This window comes from Triticum urartu, chromosome 1A (genome assembly GCF_056163025.1).
Source record: "Triticum urartu cultivar PI428250 chromosome 1A, HENAU_Tu73, whole genome shotgun sequence".
NCBI classification, from domain to species: domain Eukaryota; kingdom Viridiplantae; phylum Streptophyta; class Magnoliopsida; order Poales; family Poaceae; genus Triticum; species Triticum urartu.
Window position 1 is genome coordinate 573,919,459 of NC_141873.1, and position 23,632 is coordinate 573,943,090.

At 45.1% G+C, this 23,632-nt stretch overlaps 2 protein-coding genes and 1 pseudogene across 2 annotated transcripts; 1 reads left to right on the forward strand and 2 right to left on the reverse strand.

Moving 5' to 3' along the window:
• Positions 1-1,270: 1,270 nt before the first annotated feature.
• On the reverse strand, positions 1,271-4,526 carry LOC125529843 (ADP-ribosylation factor-like protein 2). Its single transcript, XM_048694265.2, has 6 exons — positions 4,277-4,526; positions 2,967-3,032; positions 2,683-2,793; positions 2,162-2,324; positions 1,865-1,945; positions 1,271-1,632 (listed from the first exon to the last, which is right to left on the reverse strand). The coding sequence occupies exons 2-6, from the start codon at positions 3,029-3,031 to the stop codon at positions 1,495-1,497; spliced, it is 558 nt and encodes a 185-aa protein (XP_048550222.2). The 5' UTR covers position 3,032; positions 4,277-4,526; the 3' UTR covers positions 1,271-1,494.
• A 2,765-nt stretch (positions 4,527-7,291) lies between these two features.
• Positions 7,292-17,288, reverse strand: LOC125533200 (WRKY transcription factor 71-like). Its single transcript, XM_087541833.1, has 3 exons — positions 16,811-17,288; positions 8,495-8,653; positions 7,292-7,847 (listed from the first exon to the last, which is right to left on the reverse strand). The coding sequence occupies exons 1-3, from the start codon at positions 17,173-17,175 to the stop codon at positions 7,511-7,513; spliced, it is 861 nt and encodes a 286-aa protein (XP_087397959.1). The 5' UTR covers positions 17,176-17,288; the 3' UTR covers positions 7,292-7,510.
• Positions 17,289-20,110: 2,822 nt separating this feature from the next.
• LOC147992919 (uncharacterized) lies at positions 20,111-22,435 on the forward strand (annotated as a pseudogene).
• Positions 22,436-23,632: the final 1,197 nt, after the last annotated feature.

A 23,632-nucleotide genomic window follows, 5' to 3' on the forward strand; every position in this document is an offset into this window, starting at 1 on the left:
GACCGGTGGCTCAAGAGGGTGAACCTCCGTGGCAAGGCTGCTGCCATGAGCCAACCGCTGGGACATGGTCGGAGGCTGAGGATCGGCCACGAGGAGCGGGCACCAGAGCTGCTATGCTTCTATGTCCAGATCGAGAACGAGGATATCGCCATGCTCCTCAAGACAATGTTTAGAATGAAACTTGCATTATATCTCTTTGAGACAATTCAGTTGTCTTCAGATAAACAAACAGAGAACCAAAGTACGATAAGTTATATCGTGTAATAATGGCAAGTGTAGATTAGCGTCAGGTCTTTGCAAATACTAGTCAGTATTCTAATGTTTCTATATAGATATAGCAAACTATGGGGGGAAACCATATTTCGAGCTGAAAGAGAAAATTTACATAACATCAAACAAGAGCCTCCGCTGCAGTCTCAAGTTCAACAATCGGCCTATTTGCATAATGCCTCTGGAAAGAGAAGCAGGATGATAAGGAAAGTTCAAAACCATTACATACAGAGATAGAAAGGAGAACATTGTATCAAAGCTTTCTAGTAATATGATTTTCTGATTAAGTCATACTCCCTCCGTTCCAAAATAGATGACTCAACTTTGCACTAACTTTAATACAAAATTAATATAAAGTTGGGTCATCTATTTTGGAACGGAGGGAGTAGAATGGAACGCACCGAATCAGGGCTAAACTAAAGAAAGTAAATACCCCAGTTATGTCAAAAAAGTAAATACCCCAATTTTGGATCGAATGGAAAAAAAATGTCAAAAGCCAAAGGAACAGAATTCAGTTTCAATACAAAACTTGTAAACCATCGAGGAAGACCACTATTGTCATTTAAAAAACAGCAGTTGTTCCACGATTTGGATTTTACCACTGATCACAATACCACATCACCTAAGAGAGGGTTGGTAACAAACTTTAGAACACAGAAAAACCTCATTACTGCTGCAGGGATTGTTAAGATGACCCAAACAGGCAGGCATACATGTAAAAATTACAGAAACCAAATAATGCTCTGGAGCTTAAGCTGGACATATGCAGACCTTGAGCTCAGCTAAGACCTCAGGGGCGGTCCTCCCACACACGCATATCTTGAAGATGCAAAACTTGCTGCAAATTCATCAAAGTTTTTCACATAAAACTGAGGACCCAGATACCAGTTGATCTGCAAAAGTTATAGCTGCAAAATATCTTTTCCCTCCTGCTTGCGCATTTTCTGTCTTTTCTGAAGTGATTCTAATGTTCTGTGCATGCATCTTTAGAAGGAAGACGTAAAACTTGCTGCAAACCGAGCAACGCTGTACACATCTATCTTAACTGATCCCGCCGGTTACATTACACAAAGAGCACAAGGAAAGTGCAAAACTTAATGCCATCCATGGTTTGGTTCAAACCTGATCAGATTACAGTACATATTACGAGCGAGACAAAGCCTATGGCTGTGTAACCAACAACAGTAGCGTATGTGGCTAAATCGGCAGACTTTGGTTGCTGTTTCAGTCGAGGACATAGATGCGGGAGGCGATGTCCTGGACAAGCCAGTCGAAGCCCTGGAGCAGGCCGTCGCTGGTGTAGGCGCTGCAGCCAACGATCTTCCAGTGCCGGTCCTTGTTCATCACTTCAAGATTCAGAACCTGAATCCAAAACTCAAATCTGTTATCATCAAACTTCTAGACACTGCTAAACTTGAGTCTGAGTCGGTCAAAATAACTAAAATCATCTTGGAGCTATGCTTGCTGGGATAGTGGGATTAGTTTTCGACTATTCCTTAAAACGAAGATACACAGATGATGTGACTCCAAGTAGGAAGATTGACCAACGTATGCCAGTATGAATAATACATGCTCCTGGACTAGTATGCTTTACCTTGGCAATTTCGTCAGGCTTCAGAGCGCCCTGAATGTCTTGCTTATTTGCGAAAACTAGTAGCGATGATCCAGCCAGTCTCTGTAATCAACAATTCAAGGATCATCCGAATAGTTGAACAATAATATATAAACTAAGCACAAAGATGCTAGGTAATCAAATTTGCAGTCCCGAGAATTTTCTTATGCTAACAGTAAACATTCTGTTTTGCTAGTTTTCTGCAAAGTTACTCAAAGCAAAAACTTCAGAGAAATTACGTTATAGCAGATGATCAGTTGTATTCACTAGGAGGTTTACCTCTTCTTTCAAAAGATTGTGGAGCTCAGTACGGCAATCATCGAGCCTTCGAACATCAGAACTATCGACCACCCAAACTAGACCGTCAGTCTGCTCGAAGTAGTTCCTCCAATACGAACGGATGGTCTTCTGACCCCCGACATCCCATATGTTCAGCGAGTACCTGCCACAATCACCCCATTATCAATTCTTGTCAATTTGTTCTGCTGTTCCCCATGAATGTACTCGATGCACTTTGAGTTTTCGACCACCATGAGTCATGAGTGATGGGCATCAAGCAGCTGCCAAAATTTCGGCCAAAGTATGTAGTATTTTAACCGATGTGATTTAGTACTCTTTCAGATAAATGCAGATTAGTAATCGCATTGCCTACTTTCAATGGTAAAAGTACAACCACCCATGCCGCTTGCCTCGTAGTAGGATGAAAACATAACAGATGAATATAACATATTTAACGGGAAGCAATGTTTCTTGTTATGGAAAAATTAACTTAACAAATAAGCAATGAATGCACTACATACTTTTGGTACTGGATGGTCTTGATATTAAAACCAAGAGTAGGGCTGATGACACCAGTATCCTCCCCATTTATCTTGAGCACAATTGTCGTCTTACCCGAGTTGTCCAGGCCACTGTAAATTTGACATCGGTGAGTTAAACCAACAAGAACAAAGAACTGAATGACACAAACCTTGAAAGTCCAGAAGCATACATATCAACGAAAGAACCAAGAACAGTTGTGCGTTGGGATAGGAGGATTCTGGGGTAAAATAATTAGGCGAAAGGAATGGAGCAGTAAACTTACACCATGAGAATCCGCATCTCCTTTTCCTTGCGCTTGATTTTTCTGATGATGCTGAGGAGACCCATTCTGGAGGTGGCCCAGCAGAGGAATCAGTATAAAGTAAGATAAAGACGGGGAATACAGCCACACATGAAAAATACTTGTGAAATTCTAATGCAGTTAGAGACACTCAGTCAGGTTGCTAGGAACCCCCAATGTTTACGTAAGTATCACACAGACAGAATAACAAACTGTGCTAGGAATTGGTGATGATGCAGGGTCATAATTTTGATAATCGGTGAAGATTCAGGCATGGTTTGTGTATCTCACTTAAATTCAAAGCAAGGTCTGATCTCAGAAGACATGAGCCGGAGGTAGATTGGAAAGCACGGCACGCCACTGTGAAGCGATGTTCAGCTCAGAATTTCAGGGTTGTACTAAGAAAACAATTCTTGCCACTGCCTCTGCTTTCACCAAGTATAAATCTAAGATCTGTACATTCATATACTGCTACGCCACTGTCCCATATCAGTCAATTTCAGCTTACCCACCAGAAGCAATGGTGGATCTAGGATTTTAATTTCTAAAACAGGGTGGTCCACCTCCTAAAAAAGCTGACAACAGATATTACATGTGAACGTTCTAATTAAATTACCAATAGCACATAGAAATAGATCGATATGGTCTTACATACATGCTAAAATCCTCATGTAGACAGTTTGCATGTTTCTGAACATGAAACTGGATTATATTCAGATTGTAGCCTACAGGTCCAACATATTCAGATATTTCAAACAGTGTTTGTTTAACATGGAAATGATGTATCATTAATCTTTGTTACAGAAATGGGGAATGGAGAGGGTGGACTGAGGACCCAGACAATGAATAATTTCTCATGCCTTCAGGTGTACTCCCTCGGTGCCAAATTACTTGTCACTCAAATGGACGTATCTAAGCACTAACGCAAGGAGTACTTGGATGCTCTCCGATCACTTGTACGTGCTGAGATAAGATCCGGCGGAAAACCAGGGAAAGACTAACAACATTGCTAGATGAGCTTAAGAATGAGGTACTATCTCAAACTGGAAACATTTTATCATATCCATCAGAAGATGCAGATTTAACTGAGCTGCCTATTCTAAAGAGCATTCTACAGATATAAATCATAAGGGATCCATTCTTCTGACTATTTGAGTTTGAACTTTGTCCAGTCCATTTGGCACGCGGAATGGTCCTTGATTCACTTATATTATGGGCAATTGGGCACTATCAGGTATGACTGAAATTAAAGCAGCAGAAAATGGTTCTCATCTACTGAAATGGGACCGTACCTGCCTCCGGTCTCCTGACAAATCAGGGCGGCTGACGGCCTGAGCGGACTGCACGGCTGGGCACGCCGGCCTGCTGCCGACTCCCGACTGGCGCTGTGGCGCCTGGCGACGGCGAGGGTGCGAGGCAAGCGGCAGATCGGAACGCCTAGAGGAGCATAGGGGAATCGACACGGACAGAGCAAGACTGCCGCCCTGCGGGAGAGCACGGCCGCATGGGTGGCCTTTTTTCTTTTGAGTACGGGTGCCTCCTGTGCATGAGTAGGTTTTTTTTAAGCTGTAGGCCAATTGGTTGCTGAAAATAAATACATGTCTTATTATATTTGATGAGTATGTATAATTGTATCAATATTTATTAAATATAAGTAGAATAATAATTAGATAAAACATTTTCATATGAATGGCTGAATAGCTTAGCGGATTTTTTTCATGCATGTATGTTGAGATAATAAATAAGTTAATGGAGATAACGTCTTGTTTCTCTTATGTATATACGATTCGGCTTCTGGCGCACACCCCTCCAGTCTAATGGGTTAGGGCCGGCTCATATAAAGTCGTTGTTTTTCTATTTATGAACGGCTTTTTACATCAATCGGGGAAGCTTTTAGAAGATTCCAGTCGTTTTTGCGAGCCTTCTAGAACCTTTCGACTGGTTTTTCCTTTTTGTGTTTTTAGTTTGCTGGTGGTTTTTTTTCTATTTATTTCCTTTTCCTTATTTTATTGTTTCTTTTTCTAAATGTGCATTTTTTTAATTTTTTAATAAAATTCGTGAAAGTTTTTTTTGAAACATGTGAACATTTTTCAAATTGATGAAGTTTGTTTGAATCTGTGATCTTTTGCAAATTGACGAACTATTTTTACAATTGGCAAACTTTTTTAAAATTTGTGGACCTTTTTTGAAATCAATGAAAATTTATGCATTTTTCCCAAGTTCGTGAGTTTTTTTTTTCAAAATTTATGTACTTTTTAAAAAATTATGAATTTTTTTAATCAGAATTGATGATTTTTTAAATCAAAATGGATGATTTTTTTAAAAAAATCTATGAACTCTTTTTGAATTTATTTACTTTTAGAATTCTGCAAAAAATTTCCAAATCCAGTAACTTTGTTTGAACTCGTGAACCTGTTTGAATTTCCGATTCTTTTTGAATTTTTGAATTTTTTTTCCAAAAGTCAACGGTTGGCCGTTCTACTGGTCGACCGTACCGCCATGAGTTTTAGGCAAGCAAACCTTGTCATGGGCAATTAATGCAAAACCTTTCTCCTGGGTGCCATATTTCCTCCAAAAGCAATATTTGAGGTAGATGTTAAGTTGCTTAACCGCTGTCACAAGGATCAAAAGGGAGGACATGAAGAAGATGGGCATGATAGAGAATATTAATTTGATGAGGATAAGTTTATCTCTAGTTGACAGAAGTGTGGATCAGCCCAATAATCTATTTTCAATTATATCCAGCATGGAAACAAAGTCTTCAATTCCAGGTTTGTAAGGCTCCGTGGAAAGCCAAGGTAAGTGTGAGATAAAGTGCCTACTTGGCAACCAAATAGCACAGCCAGCTCTTGCATTGTATGCTCAGGAGTATTGAGTTTCTATATATTGTGCAACATATCTTAGACAACGCACAAAGTATTCACAATTACATACAATGTGTTACAAAAACTCCGCATGACATTCCTGCATTGCACACTGTGCAACTGCGAGTCTTCGACAGCTGCTGCCACTAGATGCATTTGCAAGGAATAGCAGGAGACAAAGGTAAATCTCAAGATTAATTTCTCGTAGCCCTCAATCTTAATCTAGTGATTAATCTATATTCTTCTTTTTACAACAAGTAGTGGGCTAGTGGCCTTGGAGTAGAGTTCGATCTGTTGTTGCCGACTTGGTCCTGGACTTATTGTTTCCTTGATGATCGAATTTGGATAGTTGCAGCCTGAAGAACACAGAGTGTCACTGATTTATTGTAACCTTCACTCCTTCAGCCTTCAAGTGCCTTCAATCCTTTTCTTACAAACATGCTGCCCAAAAAAACATCTATCTGGTTTCGAGAAAAGAACAAAGAGGAAAAGAATAGATAAGTTTATTTGAACTTAGAAGGGAGCTATGCATAAATTTGTTGTGAGGAATGACACTACTGATAATCTTGATGAATTAGATGGCAATGGTGCTAAAGAACAACAACCTGCTGAGAATGAGACAACAATTGAGGAAAACAATGCCCATGAGACTCCTATAAATTTGAGTGGCCGTGAGAATCCTACAAGTGTTGATGAACAAGGATCTTCTCCTTTTGATATCTATGACCCTAGAAACTGGGACGCTCTTGACAATAAAGCAAGAGATATTCTGATTGAGAAAGGGCCTACAAGGGAATACAATCTTGTATTCGAAACCGATAATATTGGAAGACATTTTTCGTACGCTTACTACTCAAGAAAGCTTAGTAATGGGAAGGTCAGTGATCGGAAGTGGTTGATGTACTCTAAACATGTGAATAAAGTTTACTGTTTTGGCTGCAAATTGTTCAAGTCCGAAAGTAGCAAAAATTTACTAGCATCTGAAGGACTAATGGACTGGAAGCATCTAAGCGAGAAGCTCAAACTTCATCAGAATAGTGTTGAGCATATCACTAACATGAATACTTGGAATGAGGTAAGACTGAGGCTAAGTAAAAATGTGACAATTGATAAAGATCTGCAACAAGAAATTGCAAAGGAGAAAGAGCGATGGAGACAGGTTCTGATTAGAATTGTTGCTGCAGTGAAGTTTCTTGCCAAGCATAATTTGGCTTTTTGATGATCAAATGAGAAACTATACCAAGTTAGCGATGGAAACTTTTTGGCAGTAATTGATTTAGACCTGAAGTATGACGTTGTTATTTATGGCCTGGAGTATTATTTACCAAGGAAAATTACCACTGTTTATTATAGCTTTGCAAGAATTATTTTTCTATCAATGTATGGGATCATTTTTTTTCCTCCAATGTCGCCACTGGGCCCATTCATTTGAGTTCTCCCCGGGGCCTCCGAAACTCGAGGACTGGCGCTGGAAGGTTGTAAGTGGAGTAGCTAGATATGAAGAATTTGATTTCAACATCCAAAATAAACCCAGGACAACAAACATTTGTACCTGTCAGTTTGAAACAAAAAATGTATGTGCCATGGGCCAGCTCCATGCCTTGCTAATTAAGGCCAAACTGAAGCTATAGATATATTATGTACATACTCGTAGTGACTGACTTAACGATACCCTTGCTGGTATCCCATCGTGGCATCCGGAAGAAGATCGGCATGGAACTGAATGCCGCCATACTCCGACACTCGGTGTGCCACCGACGAAGTGTAGACATCAGTACCGGTTGGAAAAAAGCCATGTTGGTGATGTTGGAGCGCGGCAAGCGAGTAGGCAGTGTCGGCACTGGTGGCCATTAGCATCCGTGCGCCATGGTGGGCGGTGATGGGGCTTGGGTGGCCGTGGCGGCCCTCGTAGGTGGTGACGACCGTGGAAGGGTCCTGCTGCGACCGCTCCACTAGCTTCTTCACCCCACACTGCGCGGTCGTGCACCGATAGTAGCTCCTGCACACGTTTCAGAATCTCACTTCAATGCAATGTATTGGTAAATTGTTGTCGTAGCATGGCTGCCCTTACAGTGCATGCATGCACAGGTGGGCGGCACTAGGGGTATTCTTAGGTATTCACATGAATACCAAAGATTTGTTATCCGTTGGCATGTTGTTGCTAGCTTGTTGTATATTTGCTGTCACATTGCTATTGCATTGCACAAATGAATACCAGGAAGGAAATTTCTGGCCCCGCCACTTGCACATAGACATATTTTGCTAGAATATGGCTGCCTTACCATAAGTACGTGCACACATACACATTCATTGCTATCTAAATACGCATATCGTGATGCCTAATCAAGATGATTACATGTGTTGTGTGTTGTAGAAACTTTAACTTCAAGTGAAAGATTGTGTAGTTCAAACTCAAAAAGATGATTATGGCGATCAAAAGTCGAAACGATTTTTTTATAGAAGGGATTTCTCCCCAATTTCATTAAGGAAAGCAAAGTAGGGGTCATATTACAGTCCTGCCATCCGACTTGAATAGTTGGGTAGCATCTCCAAACTGAAGTTGCAAGCTCACTACAGGAGCAAAAATAAAAAGTGGAAGGGCATGTTTTTCCTTTCGATACACATACGCATGCAAGGAGGTAGTACCTTGGGAAGGAGCTGTTCTTGACGGCCTTCTGGCCATACTTGCGCCAGCGGTAGCCATCGTCGAGGTGGTCAACCTCGCTCTTGGTCGCAAATGCCACACGGGAGCCACGGGCCTTCTTCTCCCCCTTCCCCTTCTTCTCTTGCTCCTTCTTGGCGCTCCTGCATCAGTCAGTCAACGCAATGAGGATCATCATTAGTGATTCTTAGTTTTACGTGCATGATCTGAGAATTTCGCCACGGTAACCGACAGTACAATTTCTACATGCAAAGCGGAACTAAACAAGAAGTTGCCCGGAAAACTAGCTAGTTATGAGCCTGCATTGAGCGGCCGGTTCTTCTTTTCTTTCATTTGATTGGAAACAGGGGTGGAACCCCAGTTCCATTTCATGCAAACAACAACGTCTGTGAGTGAATTCCAGTTTTTACCCCCTATTTTGATATTTTCGACAATAATTACCCTCATTTAGCAAGATTTTATCTGCTTTACCCATTTACCGAAAGTGATTCCATAATTTACCCTGTTTAGAATTTTGTGTGCATTCTGACGGGCAAGTCCCAATTGACAGGTCCAGCTAGCATGCCACATCGATGATTTTTTCCTGACTATTTTCTTCCTGCTGAACTGGTCCTCACAACTTCTCCTGACTAGCCTAGTATGATATGATTGCATCAGAGCAGGTCGCTCGCATCCAACAAACAACTCACGAGTAGGACCACACCATGCTGGCCTCCAATATTTACGGCATGCATCGTTCGCATTCCTTCCAATTGCATGCATGATCCTGCCCCAAACCACTACCTCCTTTGTTAGGAGGGCGTAGGCCGACCTAGGCGAAGAACGACAGGCAAGAGGTGTGGCTGCTGGTGAACGTTGGAGTGGGCGGCTGCCGGTACGTCAATCTTCTCCCCTACATATCTAAATACCTAGGTAACAAATATGATCAGCGTGGCATGTTACCATTGAAAACTGTTACCGGTATAACCTGAAATCATCTATGTTTTTCTTCAATACTATCACATACGACCTTAGTTTGCATGATTCTGTGGATCAGATTAAACTGGTGTAAATATACTACTTTACTAAATCTGATGCATCTACACATTTGAATACCGAGGTAGCAAATATGGTGACCGGTACAGAGTTAATACATGTAGAAGTGCCTGCCTTTATTGTTGTATTTGGTACAAAGCCCCTAACAGCCGGTCAAGGCACACACAAAATTTTAAATAGGGTAAAATGTGGTAGAACTTTTGCTAAATGGCTAAAACGGGTGGAATATCACTAAATAAGGTAATTAGTGTAAAAAAAATATCAAAATAGAGGGTAAAAGCTGGAATTCACTCACGTCTGTCTCTCGGTACAAAGCAACATAGCTAGGTCTAAAAGGCAACAGCGCAAAATCTTTTTTTGATAAAAGGCAGTTTTATCGACTCATAAAATAGCATCAAGATAATACAAGCAATTCAAGATGAACTCAAGGGGTAGGGAAAACAAGAATTCATAAGATAGACATCTATCAGACACATGCCTCATCCAAGAATGACATGGATATGCAGTCTTGTTGCGTTTCGACCAGAGCCTGAACATCATTCTGTCGCCGGTTCTTCCGTTGCTACCCACGAAACTGATTGGATAACCTTTGTTTGTTTGAAATGGTAGGTAGGTAGGTGACAAGTTGACGGATGGCGAGCCCTAAATCCGGTATGGCACGTGCGGCAGTATCTTCGCGTTCAGACCGTCCGGCCGAGAAGATCAATGGAGGCCGAGAGTGATATGGCAAGAACACGTACCAGTGGATGGATCTACACTTCTTCCATCTGATCGACAAAGTCTATGTACGCATGTGATGATCGATCGATGGGCAAGAAATACAAGGGGATCAGCTGGGATTCAGTTAGCACACGGTTGTGTTGGAATTTTGTTAGTAGGCCTTTGGCCCAAAGCCCAACTAAAATTTTGAAATTCTCTTGGCCCATTCATGCACACATGTGAGTGGAGTGAGTGAGACTAAAATTTAGTTCCACCCCGAAAGTTGAGAGAGAGTTGCACCTCTTTATAAGGTGAGCTCTTCTACCACTTATATTAGCATGAGAAGAGGAGACCTACAGGCGCGCTCCTCCTCGCTCGCCTCGTCACGACGCGACACGCCGCGCCGCGGGTTGCAGGATTGAGCCGAGCCGAGGACAAAGCTATGCACGTTGTCTATATTTTTGCTGCATGGAAAAATTAATGAGTCATTAATTAATTAATTAACGGATGCGTTAATTACTGAACCGTTTCCGATTCTTTTGGATCGTGATGACTCGGACGTGGGGTTTACTCCCACGACCTACCCGGCCCGCACCGCCGCCGCTTCGTATGATTTCTCACCACCGTTCCAGATCATTGCGCCGCCAAGCAAGTCTTCTCCATCCCTCCTTCCGGCGTGCACCACGAGAAGGAACAGCAGGCCTCCGGAACCCCGCCTCTCGTGATCCTGTACGGGAGAGGGGCGATCAGCTTTTTGGGGAGCGCACTCGCGCGACTGCTGGCAGCGACGACTTCGCGAACGACGACTTCTTCCCCGACCTCGGCAACCTCGTCCTCGACGACATGGGCGACAACGTCAACGCCGGCGGTGCTGCACCCGCTGCACCGTATGTGATTCTATCCTTCCTATTCGAGATCGTGGTAGAATTCATGCTTCTAGTATGTGCCCTAGATGTGATATGTTCATCTGCTATGCTAGTTCGCATGATTAGTTTAATCTCTGCTGCTGTGGTCATGATTTATCTTCTGTTTATTCGGATTAAATCTCATAGTAATTTGCTCATATTTCCAACAATCCAAAAACCTGATTATAGGCAATTTATTCCGAGTGGTTTTGCTGCGCATCTGAAGCCGCCTGCCTTTAAGGGGGCGCAATATAAAAGGTGGCGCACGAGAGCAGTCTACTGGCTTCAGACCATGGGCTCCTATGATGCCACCAAGGGCAAGCCTGAGGGAGATCTTAATCCAGCACAGCTGAAAGCTTTTGATAAGATCGACCCTCTTTAAAGGCGCTCTTCTGAGTGTTCTTGATGACTCCATTGTGGATTCGTATATGTCGTTTGACAACGGCAAGGACATGTGGGCTGCGCTCGAGGCCAAGTTTGGTGCCTCGGACACCGGCAGCGAGTTGTACGTCATGGAGCAATTCTATGACTACAAGATGACTGATGAGCGCCCTGTTGTACAGCAGGCTCATGAGATACAGTCGCTCGCAAAAGAACTTGAGTACTTCAAGTGTGTGTTGCCGGACAAATTTGTTGCCGGAGGCATCATTGCCAAGCTTCCACCTTCGTGGAACAATTTTGCTACTTCCCTGAAACACAAGAGACAGGAGTTTTCCGTTGCGGATCTCATTGGTACTCTTGATGTTGAAGAGAAGGCGAGAGCAAAGGACACACGTGCTCGAGTTGCTGAGGGAGGTTCTAGTGCCCACATGGTACAGAAGAAGAACTCCCAGCCCAACAAGTTAAAAAACAATAAGAACAAAGCTCAGAGCAAAGGCAAGTTTGATACAAAGAACTAGCCATCACATTCTACCAACTTCAAGAAGAATTCTCATAAGAAGGGAAAGGGATTTTGCCATGTCTGCGGTGATCCTAATCACTGGGCTCCGAAGTGTCCTAACCGCTTTGAGGAGTGCGAACATGAGAAGAGCGACAAGTCCGCTAATGTTGTCATCGGTGATACTGATATGAAGGAATCAGGGTACGGTATTTTTCCTACCATCCTTTCAGTATTTCAATCTCCTGATTGGTTAATTGACACCGGTGCCAATGTACATGTTTGTGCTGACGCCTCCATGTTTTCTTCTTACCAGGCAACAGGGACTTCACCCGTGCTGATGGGGAACGGGTCACATGCCATCGTTCGAGGTGTTGGTACAGTCGATCTGAAGTTTACTTCGGGGAAGACTGTGCGTCTGAAGAACGTTCATCATGTGCCGTCCATCAATAAAAATCTCGTTAGTGGTTCCCGTTTATGTCGAGATGGTTTTAAGTTGGTTTTCGAATCCAATAAAGTTGTAATTTCTAAGTGTGGACAATTTGTTGGAAAAGGCTATGAGTGCGGAGGCTTGTTCCGCCTATCTTTATCAGATATTTGCACTAAAGTTATTAATAATTTTTGCCACAATAATGAGTCTGATATTTGGCATTCACGACTCTGTCATATTAATTTTGGTTGCATGACGCGGTTAGCCAATATGAATTTAATTCTGAAAATCTCTACTGTCAAAGGCTCCAAGTGCCAAGTATGTGTGCAAGCTAAGCAACCTCGCAAGTTCCATAAGACTGCAGAGGCAAGAGACTTGGCGCCACTAGAGTTTATACATTCTGATCTTTGTGAGATGAATGGCGTGTTGACAAAAGGTGGAAAGAGATACTTCATGACGTTGATTGATGACTCCACTAGATATTGTTATGTGTATCTTCTGAAATCAAAAGATGAGGCTTTGACTTTCTTTAAAAACTATAAAGCTGAGGCGGAGAACCAACTTGATCGGAAAATTAAACGGCTTAGGTCCGATCGTGGTGGAGAGTATTTTTCCAATGAATTTGATTTGTTTTGTGCGGAACATGGTATAATCCATGATAGGACGCCTCCCTACTCACCCCAGTCAAATGGGGTAGCCGAAAGAAAGAACCGAACTCTAACTGATATGGTTAACACCATGTTAAAGACTTCGGGTCTATCCAAGGAATGGTGAGGGGAGGCGCTAATGACTGCGTGTCATGTCCTAAACCGAGTTCCCACAAAGCATAAGACCATGACTCCATTTGAAGAATGGGAAAGGAAAAGGTTGAAACTCTCTTACCTACGTACTTGGGGTTGTTTGGCGAAAGTCAATATACCAATTCCCAAGAAGCGCAAGCTTGGACCAAAAACCGTGGATTGTGTTCTTCTGGGCTATGCTTTTCATAGCGTCGGCAATAGATTTTTGATAATAAAATCCAAGGTATCCGACATGCATGTTGGTACGATTATGGAATCAAATGATGCAACTTTCTTTGAGGACATATTTCCTATGAAGGATATGTCGAGTTCATCAAATCAGGAGATACCTACTCCATCTAGTGAGGAATTCACTGTAACTCCTGAACCCACCATTGCGATGGAACACGTTGAGAATCCTGTTGAGGGTAACAATGGAACTCCTGTGAGGTGTAAGAGACAGAGGACTGCAAAGTCTTTTGGTGATGATTTCATTGTGTACCTCGTGGATGACACACCCAGGACTATTTCAGAAGCCTATGCATCTCCTGATGCTGACTACTGGAAGGAAGCTGTACGTAGCGAGATGGATTCCATCTTAGCTAACGATACCTGGGAGATCACTGACCGTCCTTATGGGTGCAAACCTGTAGGATGTAAGTGGGTGTTCAAGAAGAAGCTTAGACCTGATGGTACGATTGAAAAGTACAAGGCACGGCTTATGGCCAAGGGTTATACCCAGAAAGAAGGTGAAGACTTTTTTGATACTTACTCACCCGTGGCTAGACTGACCATAATTCGGGTGCTACTATCACTGGCTTCCTCACATGGTCTTCTCATTCATCAAATGGACGTTAAGACGGCTTTCCTTAATGGAGAGTTGAAGGAGGAAATTTACATGGATCAGCCAGATGGTTTTGTAGTACCTGGTCAGGAAGGAAAGATGTGCAAGTTATTAAAATCTTTATATGGCCTTAAACAAGCTCCTAAGGAGTGGTATGAGAAGTTCGAAAAAACATTAACTGCTGCCGGCTTTGTAGTAAACGATGGTGACAAGTGCGTGTACTATCGCTATGGTGGGGGCGAAGGAGTTATTCTTTGTCTGTATGTCGACGACATATTGATCTTTGAAACCAAACTTGATTTAATCAAGGAGGTTAAGGATTTCTTATCTCGCTGTTTTGAGATGAAGGATCTAGGAGTAGCTGATGTTATCTTAAACATCAAGCTGTTGAGAGATGAGAATGGTGGGATCACACTGCTTCAGTCTCATTATGTGGAAAAGGTCTTGAATCGTTTTGGGTATAGCGACTGCACGCCTTCTCCAACTCCATATGATGCTAGTGTGTTGCTTCGAAAGAATTGACGGATTGCTAGAGATCAACTAAGGTATTCTCAGATTATTGGCTCGCTTATGTATTTGGCGAGTGCCACGAGGCCTGACATCTTTTTTGCTGTGAGCAAGCTAAGTTGGTTTGTGTCAAAACCGGGAGATGATCATTGGCATGCGCTTGAGAGAGTTATGCGCTATTTGAAAGGCACCGCAAGCTATGGGATTCACTACACCGGGTATCCAAGGGTACTGGAGGGTTATAGTGACTCAAATTGGATATCTGATACTGATGAGATTAAGGCCACAAGTAGTTATGTTTTTACACTTGGTGGTGGCACTGTTTCCTGGAAGTCTTGCAAGCAGACCATCTTAACAAGGTCAACTATGGAAGCAGAACTCACAGCATTAGACACTGCCACTATTGAAGCAGAGTGACTTCGTGAACTCTTGATGGACTTACCTATGGTTGAAAAACCAATACCCCCTATCCTGATGAACTGTGATAATCAAACTGTGATCGTCAAGATAAACAGTTCTAAGGACAATATGAAGTCCTCAAGGCATGTGAAGAGGAGACTAAAATCTGTCAGAAAATTGAGGAACTCCGGAGTTATTACGTTGGATTATATCCAAATGTCGAAAAACTTGGAAGATCCCTTCACAAAGGGTCTATCACGTAATGTGATAGATAATGCATCAATGGGGATGGGTTTGAGACCCACCGCATGAGTTGTCCATAGTGGTAATCCACTCCATGTGATCGGAGATCCCGTGAAGTAGAAGTGGGAGACAAGCTGTTGGTCAGCTGGGAGGAGAGTATCCCTATATTAATTATCCCACTCCATGAAGATGCAATACTCTCCTGATCTGCATGGCAGGTTGATACTTATCTTAATGTGTTCCAAGTGGCTTATTCGGGTAAGCAGAGATGTTGTCCTGCAGAACATCTTCTGAGGAACACACCTATATGAATTTGACTGTTAACGTCTGAGAATTGGGTGTTCTCTAATAAATTCATGAAAGGCTCTGGAGTATGACGTATACGCTCCACCCGCGGGGAAGCCTTGCGGCAGCCCAGTATCGATCAAGAATTTGTGTGAAACTAGTTTCACAGAAAACTTGTAGTTCAAGGCATAGTCCACTATTCAAGTTGTGATCTAGTGTAGCATAAATTTCTAAGTGGAAGTTCAACCTCACAGTCTCCACTAAGCACCGATATATAAAACAATGTTTTGGAACTAAATGATGAGATGTGCCAATGAGACTTTGTGGGGTATTGGTGGAATTTTGCTAGTAGGCCTTTGGCCCAAAGCCCAACTAAAATTCTGAAATTCTCTTGGCCCATTCATGCACACATGTGAGTGGAGTGAGTGGGGCTAAAATTTAGTCCCACCCTGAAAGTTGAGAGAGAGTTGCACCTCTTTATAAGGTGAGCTCTTCTACCACTTGTATGAGCATGAGAAGAGGAGACCTACACGCGCGCTCCTCCTCCTCGCCCGCCTCGCCGCGCCGCGCCGCGCCGCGGGTTGCGGGATTGAGCCGAGCCGAGGATAGAGCTATGCACGTTGTCTATATTTTTGCTGCATGGGAAAATTAATGAGTCATTAATTAATAATTAACAGACGCGTTAATTAGTGTACCGTTTTCGATTCTTTTGGATCGTGACGACTCGGACGTGGGGTTTACTCCCACGACCTACCCGGCCCGCAATATATTCTACCTTAGCCGCCGCCGCTTCGTATGATTTCTCACCACCGTTTCAGATCATTGCGCCGCCAAGCAAGTCTTCTCCATCCCTCCTTCCGACGTGCACCGCGAGAAGGGACAACAGGCCTCCGGAACCCTGCCTCTCGTGATCCTGTATGGGAGAGGGGCGATCAGGTTTTTGGGGAGCGCGACTGCTGGCAGCGACGACTTCGCGAACGACGACTTCTTCCCCGACCTCGGCAACCTTGTCCTCGACGACATGGGCGACAACGTCAACGTCGGCGGTGCTGCACCCGCTGTACCGTATGTGATTCTATCCTTCCTGTTCGAGATCGTGGTAGAATTCATGCTTCTAGTATGTGCCCTAGATGTGATATGTTCATCTGCTATGCTAGTTCGCATGACTAGTTTAATCTCTGCTGCTGTGGTCATAATTTATTTTCTGTTTATTCGGATTAAATCTCGTAGTAATTTGCTTATATTTCCAACAGGTTGCATCAAGATCAAATCCACCCTGATAAACTCGTTCACGTACCTGCAGCTGCCATGATCGGCCAAACCATCCTCGTCTCCCTCCTCCGGCGCCGGCATGCCTCTCTTGCACCCGCGGGGCCCGGCCACCGCCTCGCTGGACGTCGACGAGTTGGCCGTGGACGGGGCCGCAGCGGCACAGATCACCTGGCCCGCAGCCGGGCAGCTTGGTGGCCTCGCGAGCTCCGCGGGGTTGAGGAGCCCCTGCAGGTAGTTGGTGATGGTGGAGTAGGCCGACGGGGTTACACCAACATCGTCCCCACCGCCGCACGCCGGACTCTGGAAGAAGACGCTGTCGTGCTCGCCGTAGAGTTGGCCGCCGTCGTGATTTCCTTCTCCTGATGCGGATCCGGACATGGAGTAGCGCATGAGAGAGCGTGGGGTCGATTCTAGGTAGAGCGTTGAATGAATGGAGAGGAGGAGAAAGGCAGGCGTTGTAGTCTTTGGAGGTGCAAGCAAGATATGACTAAAAAAGATATGACTATGACCTTAACCTTTGGACCAAACTTGTGTGCCTGCGTGCGGTATTAAATAAGAGTACTACTACTTTGGTAGCTAGTAGCATGGGCTTGAATTAACCTAGGCAGTGATGAAGATAGTGTATTGTACGGGATGGAGATGGAGGGAGGGATGATCGATCCATCCTCATCCTGGGTCGGGATCGACATATTTTAGGTGGACACGTACGTACTTTGGGCATACTAGGCGCGGAAAGTACTTCAATGTTCACATGTGTACACGCGTCTCCAGCTGCGCATTTTATTCATTTTCCATGTGAGATGTGAATTATTCTGGGCGGCACACAAACGTACACTTGCTTTGCTTACACGTGGATGGGCTTGGTACACGTTTTATTTTTCTCGAGTACTCCCGCCCTTTTTATTTATATAATTTGCATATTAGATTTGACTGAATTCAAACTTAGCAACGTTTGACTAAGTTTAGAGAAAATAATATAAATATTTATCATAACAAATCTATATGATATGAAAGTACATTCAGTAATGAATCTAATGGTAACAATTTGTTATTGTATATGTTAATATTTTTATCTCTAAACTTTTTCAAAGTTTACAAAGCTTAATTTTGACCAAAGCTAATAGGCGGGATAAATAAAAACAGAGGGAGTACCACCACCAAATTAACTCATATCCTCACCAATGCAAGGACACTTGGAGCAACTCCAATAGCATCTGTATCCTTAAAATAACTACTGTTTACGAAAAGTTGAGCTAAAAAAAGACCTCAAACAACTCTCATAAACCCATAATTTTTTCCGGGATCCATAAAAACATTCCTCCACCCTTCAACCTTCAAATTTATGGGATGATAACTAATTGCTGACAGAACCGGGAGAAAAAAAACGTTTTGGGGAGGAGCTCTGGCGACGCCCAGGGCGACTCGCTCGTGACGGGAATGGCGGCGGCGCCGGCCCTGGCGCTCGTCGGGTCAGGCCGCGAGGAGCGGCGGAGGGTGGATGGCCACATCGGCGACGAGTGGAGCATCTTTAGGAGGCGGGGAAGGGAGATCCTTCGGAGAGCGCGGGATCCAGAGGGTTGTCTACGGCGTCTGTTGGGGAACGTAGCAGAATTTTAAAATTTTCTACGCATCACCAAGATCAATCTATGGAGTCATCTAGCAACGAGGGAGAGAGGAGTGCATCTACATACCCTTGTAGATCACGAGCGGAAGCGTTCAAGAGAATGGGGTTGATGGAGTCGTACTCGACGTGATCCAAATTACCGAAGATCCTAGCGCCGAACGGACGGCACCTCCGCGTTCAACACACGTACGGAGTGAGGACGTCTTCCGCACCTTGATCCAGCAAGGAGGAGGGAGAGGTTGAGGAAAAGGGCTCCAACAGCAGCACGACGGCGTGGTGGTGATGAAGCTGCAGTACTCCGGCAGGGCTTCGCCAAGCTCTTATGGAGGAGGAGAGGTGTTGGGGAGGGGAGGGGCTGCGCCTTGGATGTTCTCTGCAGCCCTCCCCTCACCCCTCTATTTATAGGGGAAGGGGAAGGGGGCTGGCCCCCTCTAGATGGGATCTAGAGGGGGGGCGTCGGCCAAGGGGAGGGGGGCTTGCCCCCCAAGCAAGGGGGCGCCCCCCCTTAGGGTTTCCCCCAACCCTAGGCGCATGGGTCCTAGGGGGGTGTGGCACCCCAGCCCACTTGGGCTGGTTCCCTTCTCCATACAGCCCATAAGGCCCTCCGAAAGAGGTGTCCCCTCCCGGTGGACCCCCGGAACCCCTCCGGTGGCCCCAGTACAATACCGATATGCCCCCGAATTCGGCGACCGTATGACAACTTCCCATATATAAATCTTTACCTCTGGACCATTCCGGAACTTCTCGTGACGTCCGGGATCTCATTCGGGACTTCGAACAACATTCGGTAATCACATACAAGTCTTACTAACAACCCTAGCGTCACCGACCCTTAAGTGTGCAGACCCTACGGGTTCGGGAGACATGCAGACATGACCGAGACGACTCTCTGGTCAATAACCAATAGCGGGATCTGGATACCCATGTTGGCTCCCACATGCTCCACGATGATCTCATCGGATGAACCATGATGTCGAGGATTCAATCAAACCGTATACAATTCCCTTTGTCAATCGGTACGTTACTTGCTCGAGACTCGATCGTCGGTATCCCAATACCTTGTTCAGTCTCGTTACTGGCAAGTCACTTTACTCGTACCGTAATGCATGATCCCATGATCAACCACTTGATCACATTAAGCTCATTATGACGATGCATTACCGAGTGGGCCCAGAGATACCTCTCCGTCATACGGAGTGACAAATCCCAGTCTTGATTCGTGCCAACCCAACAGACACATTCGGAGATACCTATAATGTACCTTTATAGTCACCCAGTTATGTTGTGACGTTTGGCACACCCAAGGCACTCCTACGGTATCCGGGAGTTGCACAATCTCATGGTCTAAGGAAATGATACTTGACATTTAGAAAAGCTACAGCAAACGAACTACACGATCTTTGAGCTAAGCTTAGGATTGGGTCTTGTCCATCACATCATTCTCCTAATGATGTGATCCCGTTATCAATGACATCCAATGTCCATAGTCAGGAAACCATGACTATCTTTTGATCAACGAGCTAGTCAACTAGAGGCTCACTAGGGACGTGTTGTGGTCTATGTATTCACACATGTATTACGATTTCCGGGTAACACAATTATAGCATGAACAATAGACAATTGTCATGAACAAAGAAATATAATAATAACCATTTTATTATTGCCTCTAGGGAATATTTCCAACATCGTCTTTGGTAGAGGATGCAAGGCTTCTTCAATCTAGATCGAGAGAATTCTCAATTGAAGGAAGTGAGAGCTACGGCGACGATTGAGGCGGTCGCACCGGATTTGTTGAAGCCGGATTCTCCGTCGGAGGCCGATCTGGTGAGTAATTGGGGAGAGAAAGGGGCAGTTTCCAGTGCGCTCAACAGCCTAGTGAATGGGGGATTTGGAAATAGCGTCGTTTCTTGTGCGAAATTAAATTCAGGAGTTAATAGTTTTGATTTGGAGACGAAATTTGAGGAGGGTGAGGCTTATTTCACGGGAGCGGGGCACGATTTTGGGTCGCAATCTTCAGTCGTTGCTTCCAGTCGCTCTGTTGTTCGTTTGTTTCAGGGAAAAATGACAGGTAAGGGCTCCCCTTCGGCTATGGCTGGGAAGAACCAAGATGTTCAGGCTGCTGCGGCCGGGTCTTGCAGCGATCTGGACGGGCTGATGGAGGAGGCGCCAAACTCCCAGGTTGCGGTGAACAGCGAGCCGACGGCTACCTTTGCCTTGCCTCCCCTGATGATTGGCAAGGCTGCTGTAGGGGGTCCGAGTGGCCTGGTTCTGGCTACGCCGAGGACCTCCATTGGTTTTGCTGCCACGACGACGATGCCACCTACCCTCCGTAGGAACAGCAAGGCCAAGCTGATCAACGACAAGCCGATCGTCATCGACATGGAGGCGGCTTTGCGGGCGGTGGCGGACAAGCTGGTGGTGGGCCGGGTACTTTCGCCGTACCTGGCTGACCCCCAGGCCGTCGTCAACGAGCTGAAAGGGCCTTGGCGGCTATGCGGCGAGGCGGCGGCCCAGAGGGTCAAAAGCGAAGATAGGCGGTTCGTCATCACCTTCACGTAGGAGGGAGACCGACGTCATATTCTGCAAGCTGGACCTTGGCACTACAGAAATGATGCCGTCCTGCTCACGGCGTTTGATGGAAGCGGTGATCCCGTGGATGTTCCCCTGGATTCTTTCAGAATTTGGGTGCAAATTCATGGGTTGCCGGTTCCGATCAAGATCGTGGAAATGGGAAGGACTCTAGGCGACAAGCTCGGCACCGTCATTGCGGTGTTACACAACAACAAGAAGATCGTCGACGAGTACATTCGCATCCGCGTCGAGCATCAGGTGGATGAGCCAGTGAGGAAGTTCATCGACACAACCAACGCAGGGGGCACTAAAATGATTTACTTTCTAGTTAAATATGAAAAGCTGCCTAATTTCTGTTTGTGCTGCGGCATCGTGGGGCACACTACGGCTAAACTCGGTGGACTCCCTAGTGAGCTACGGAAGAAGAACTTCTCCATCGACCTCAAGGCTCCAGCACATCCGAGGGATTTGCACGCTTCGGGGGCTTCGACCGGGCCTCTCCTCGATTATGAAGGGCTGTCGGTGGCCCCTGGAGATGCGGAGGCGGCGGGCAGGTCCAAGCTCCCGGAGAAGATGATCAAGGCGGTGACCACAAGTGTCCAGAAGCTCTCGGTCGCCGCGGCGCCTTTGCTCCCCACTTCTATTGGTGTGCAGAGTAGTGGGAAGGAGACGCTGGCGGCCGGGGGTCTCTCCCTCCATGATGCTGAGATGAACATCGCATCTGGCATGGAAGACGGGCCGGATCAGGCTACTGTAGGGGTTAAGGGGGGCACTCCCTCCATCATCTTGAGTGCTCCTGAGCCCCCTGCTGCTGCTGCTGCTGAGTTGCGGCACATGGAAGATACTGACGGTGCTCCTATAGTCAACCATGGAGATCTGGTGGAGGTGCAGGGCACTAATGACGTGGGTGCTAGCTCCATCAACATGAGCGCCCATGCTAAAGGGGAGGCTGCCGAATCTATTCGGGGCCGATGGAAAAGGTTGTACAGAGATGAGCAACTGGAACGCGCTGCCGTTCAAGGCGTCTGTGCCAAGCATGTGAAGTTTGGGGTCCCTTCGCCCTCAAACAGTGGCAGCGAAATGTCCAGTCGCAAGGGCGCCTTTGCAGCCATCCTCGAGAGCACGGCTGGTAGCAAAAGGAGTCTGCTTGATGATCAAAATTTAGTGTTTAGTATGGATAGCACTAGTTCTGAGAGCTTAGAGTATAAGAGTGCAAGTGATAGAACTGTTTCTTGTAAAAGAGTCTGTACTGAGAGGGTTGAGGCTGTAGTTGGTGTAGATGGGTCTATTGTTCATGGTACTGAGGAAAAGGAGGGAAGAGAGGAGGAGGCTTGGGATAGGAGGAGGGAATCAGTGGGTGAGGAAAAAGAGGATGGGGATGCAACAAAGGAAGCTACCAGCCTTGGGGCTGCCGGTGACTTGGCGGGCGCAGATGACACCCGTCAGGAGCCATGAAAATGTTGAATTGGAACTGTCAAGGCTTGGGCCAGCCTCGTACAGTTCAAGAGTTGGTGTGCCTCTCTAAGACGCACAGACCCAATGTTATCTTTTTATCTGAAACAAGGAAAAATAAAGAGTATGTTGAGAGTTTGCGCTACAGGTTGGGTATGAATAATGTGTTTAGTATTTCTGGCCATGGTAAAGGTGGAGGACTAGCTGTCTTTTGGGATGAGGCCTACTCGTGTGAGCTGAACAAATATGGGGATCATTTTATTGATATGTATGTCGGCAAGGGAGATGGAACAAAGTGGAGGTGCACTTTCATTTACGGTGAGCCTAAGGCGAGCCAAAGGTACGTTATGTGGGATCTCTTGAGATGGTTAAACCCTCTTGCTATAGGAGCTTGGTTTATGCTGGGAGATTTTAACGAAGCTATGTGGCAAAATGAGCATTTCTCTCGCCACAAGAGGTCTACTAGGCTTATGGCTAATTTTAGGGAAGCCCTGTCCGATTGTAATCTATATGACTTGGGTTTTCATGGTGTGCCTTGGACGTATGATAATAAGCAAGATGGGTTCAAGAATGTTAACGTACGGCTTGATCGTGCGGTGGCTTGCCCGCTTTGGTCTTCTATGTTCCCTCAATGTAAGGTATCCCATATTATAAGCTCCAGGTCTGACCACTGTCCCATTTTTATTGAGTTGTTGGGTTCTCCCAAAGCTGCCACTTTTGTTAAACAGTTGAAATATGAATCTTATTGGGAGAGGGAAGGTGGGACTTTGGATGATCAGATTAGTGCTTGCTGGAATAGACATTCTAATATTAATGATCTTGGAGATGTTGCAAATAAGCTAGACAAACTAATGAAATCTCTTCATGAGTGGAGTCGCGTTCATATTGGGTATCTACCAAAGAAACTAGAGTGGGCTCGTAAAAGACTAAAAAAATTGTTTAGCAGGAATGATCATTCTGCAGGGTTGGAAAGGAAGAAAATACTTGCAGAGATGGATGAACTTCTTATAAAGGAAGAAATGCTTTGGAAGCAAAGATCTCGGTTGGACAAGATAAGAGGAGGAGACCGTAATACTAATTATTTTCAGAGGAAGGCTTCCTGGAGATCAAAGAAAAATAATATTTCTGCTCTAAGGAAGGAGGATGGGTGCCTCACGGAAAATTTGGAGGAGATGAAAGGTACCGCTAACTCATTCTTTA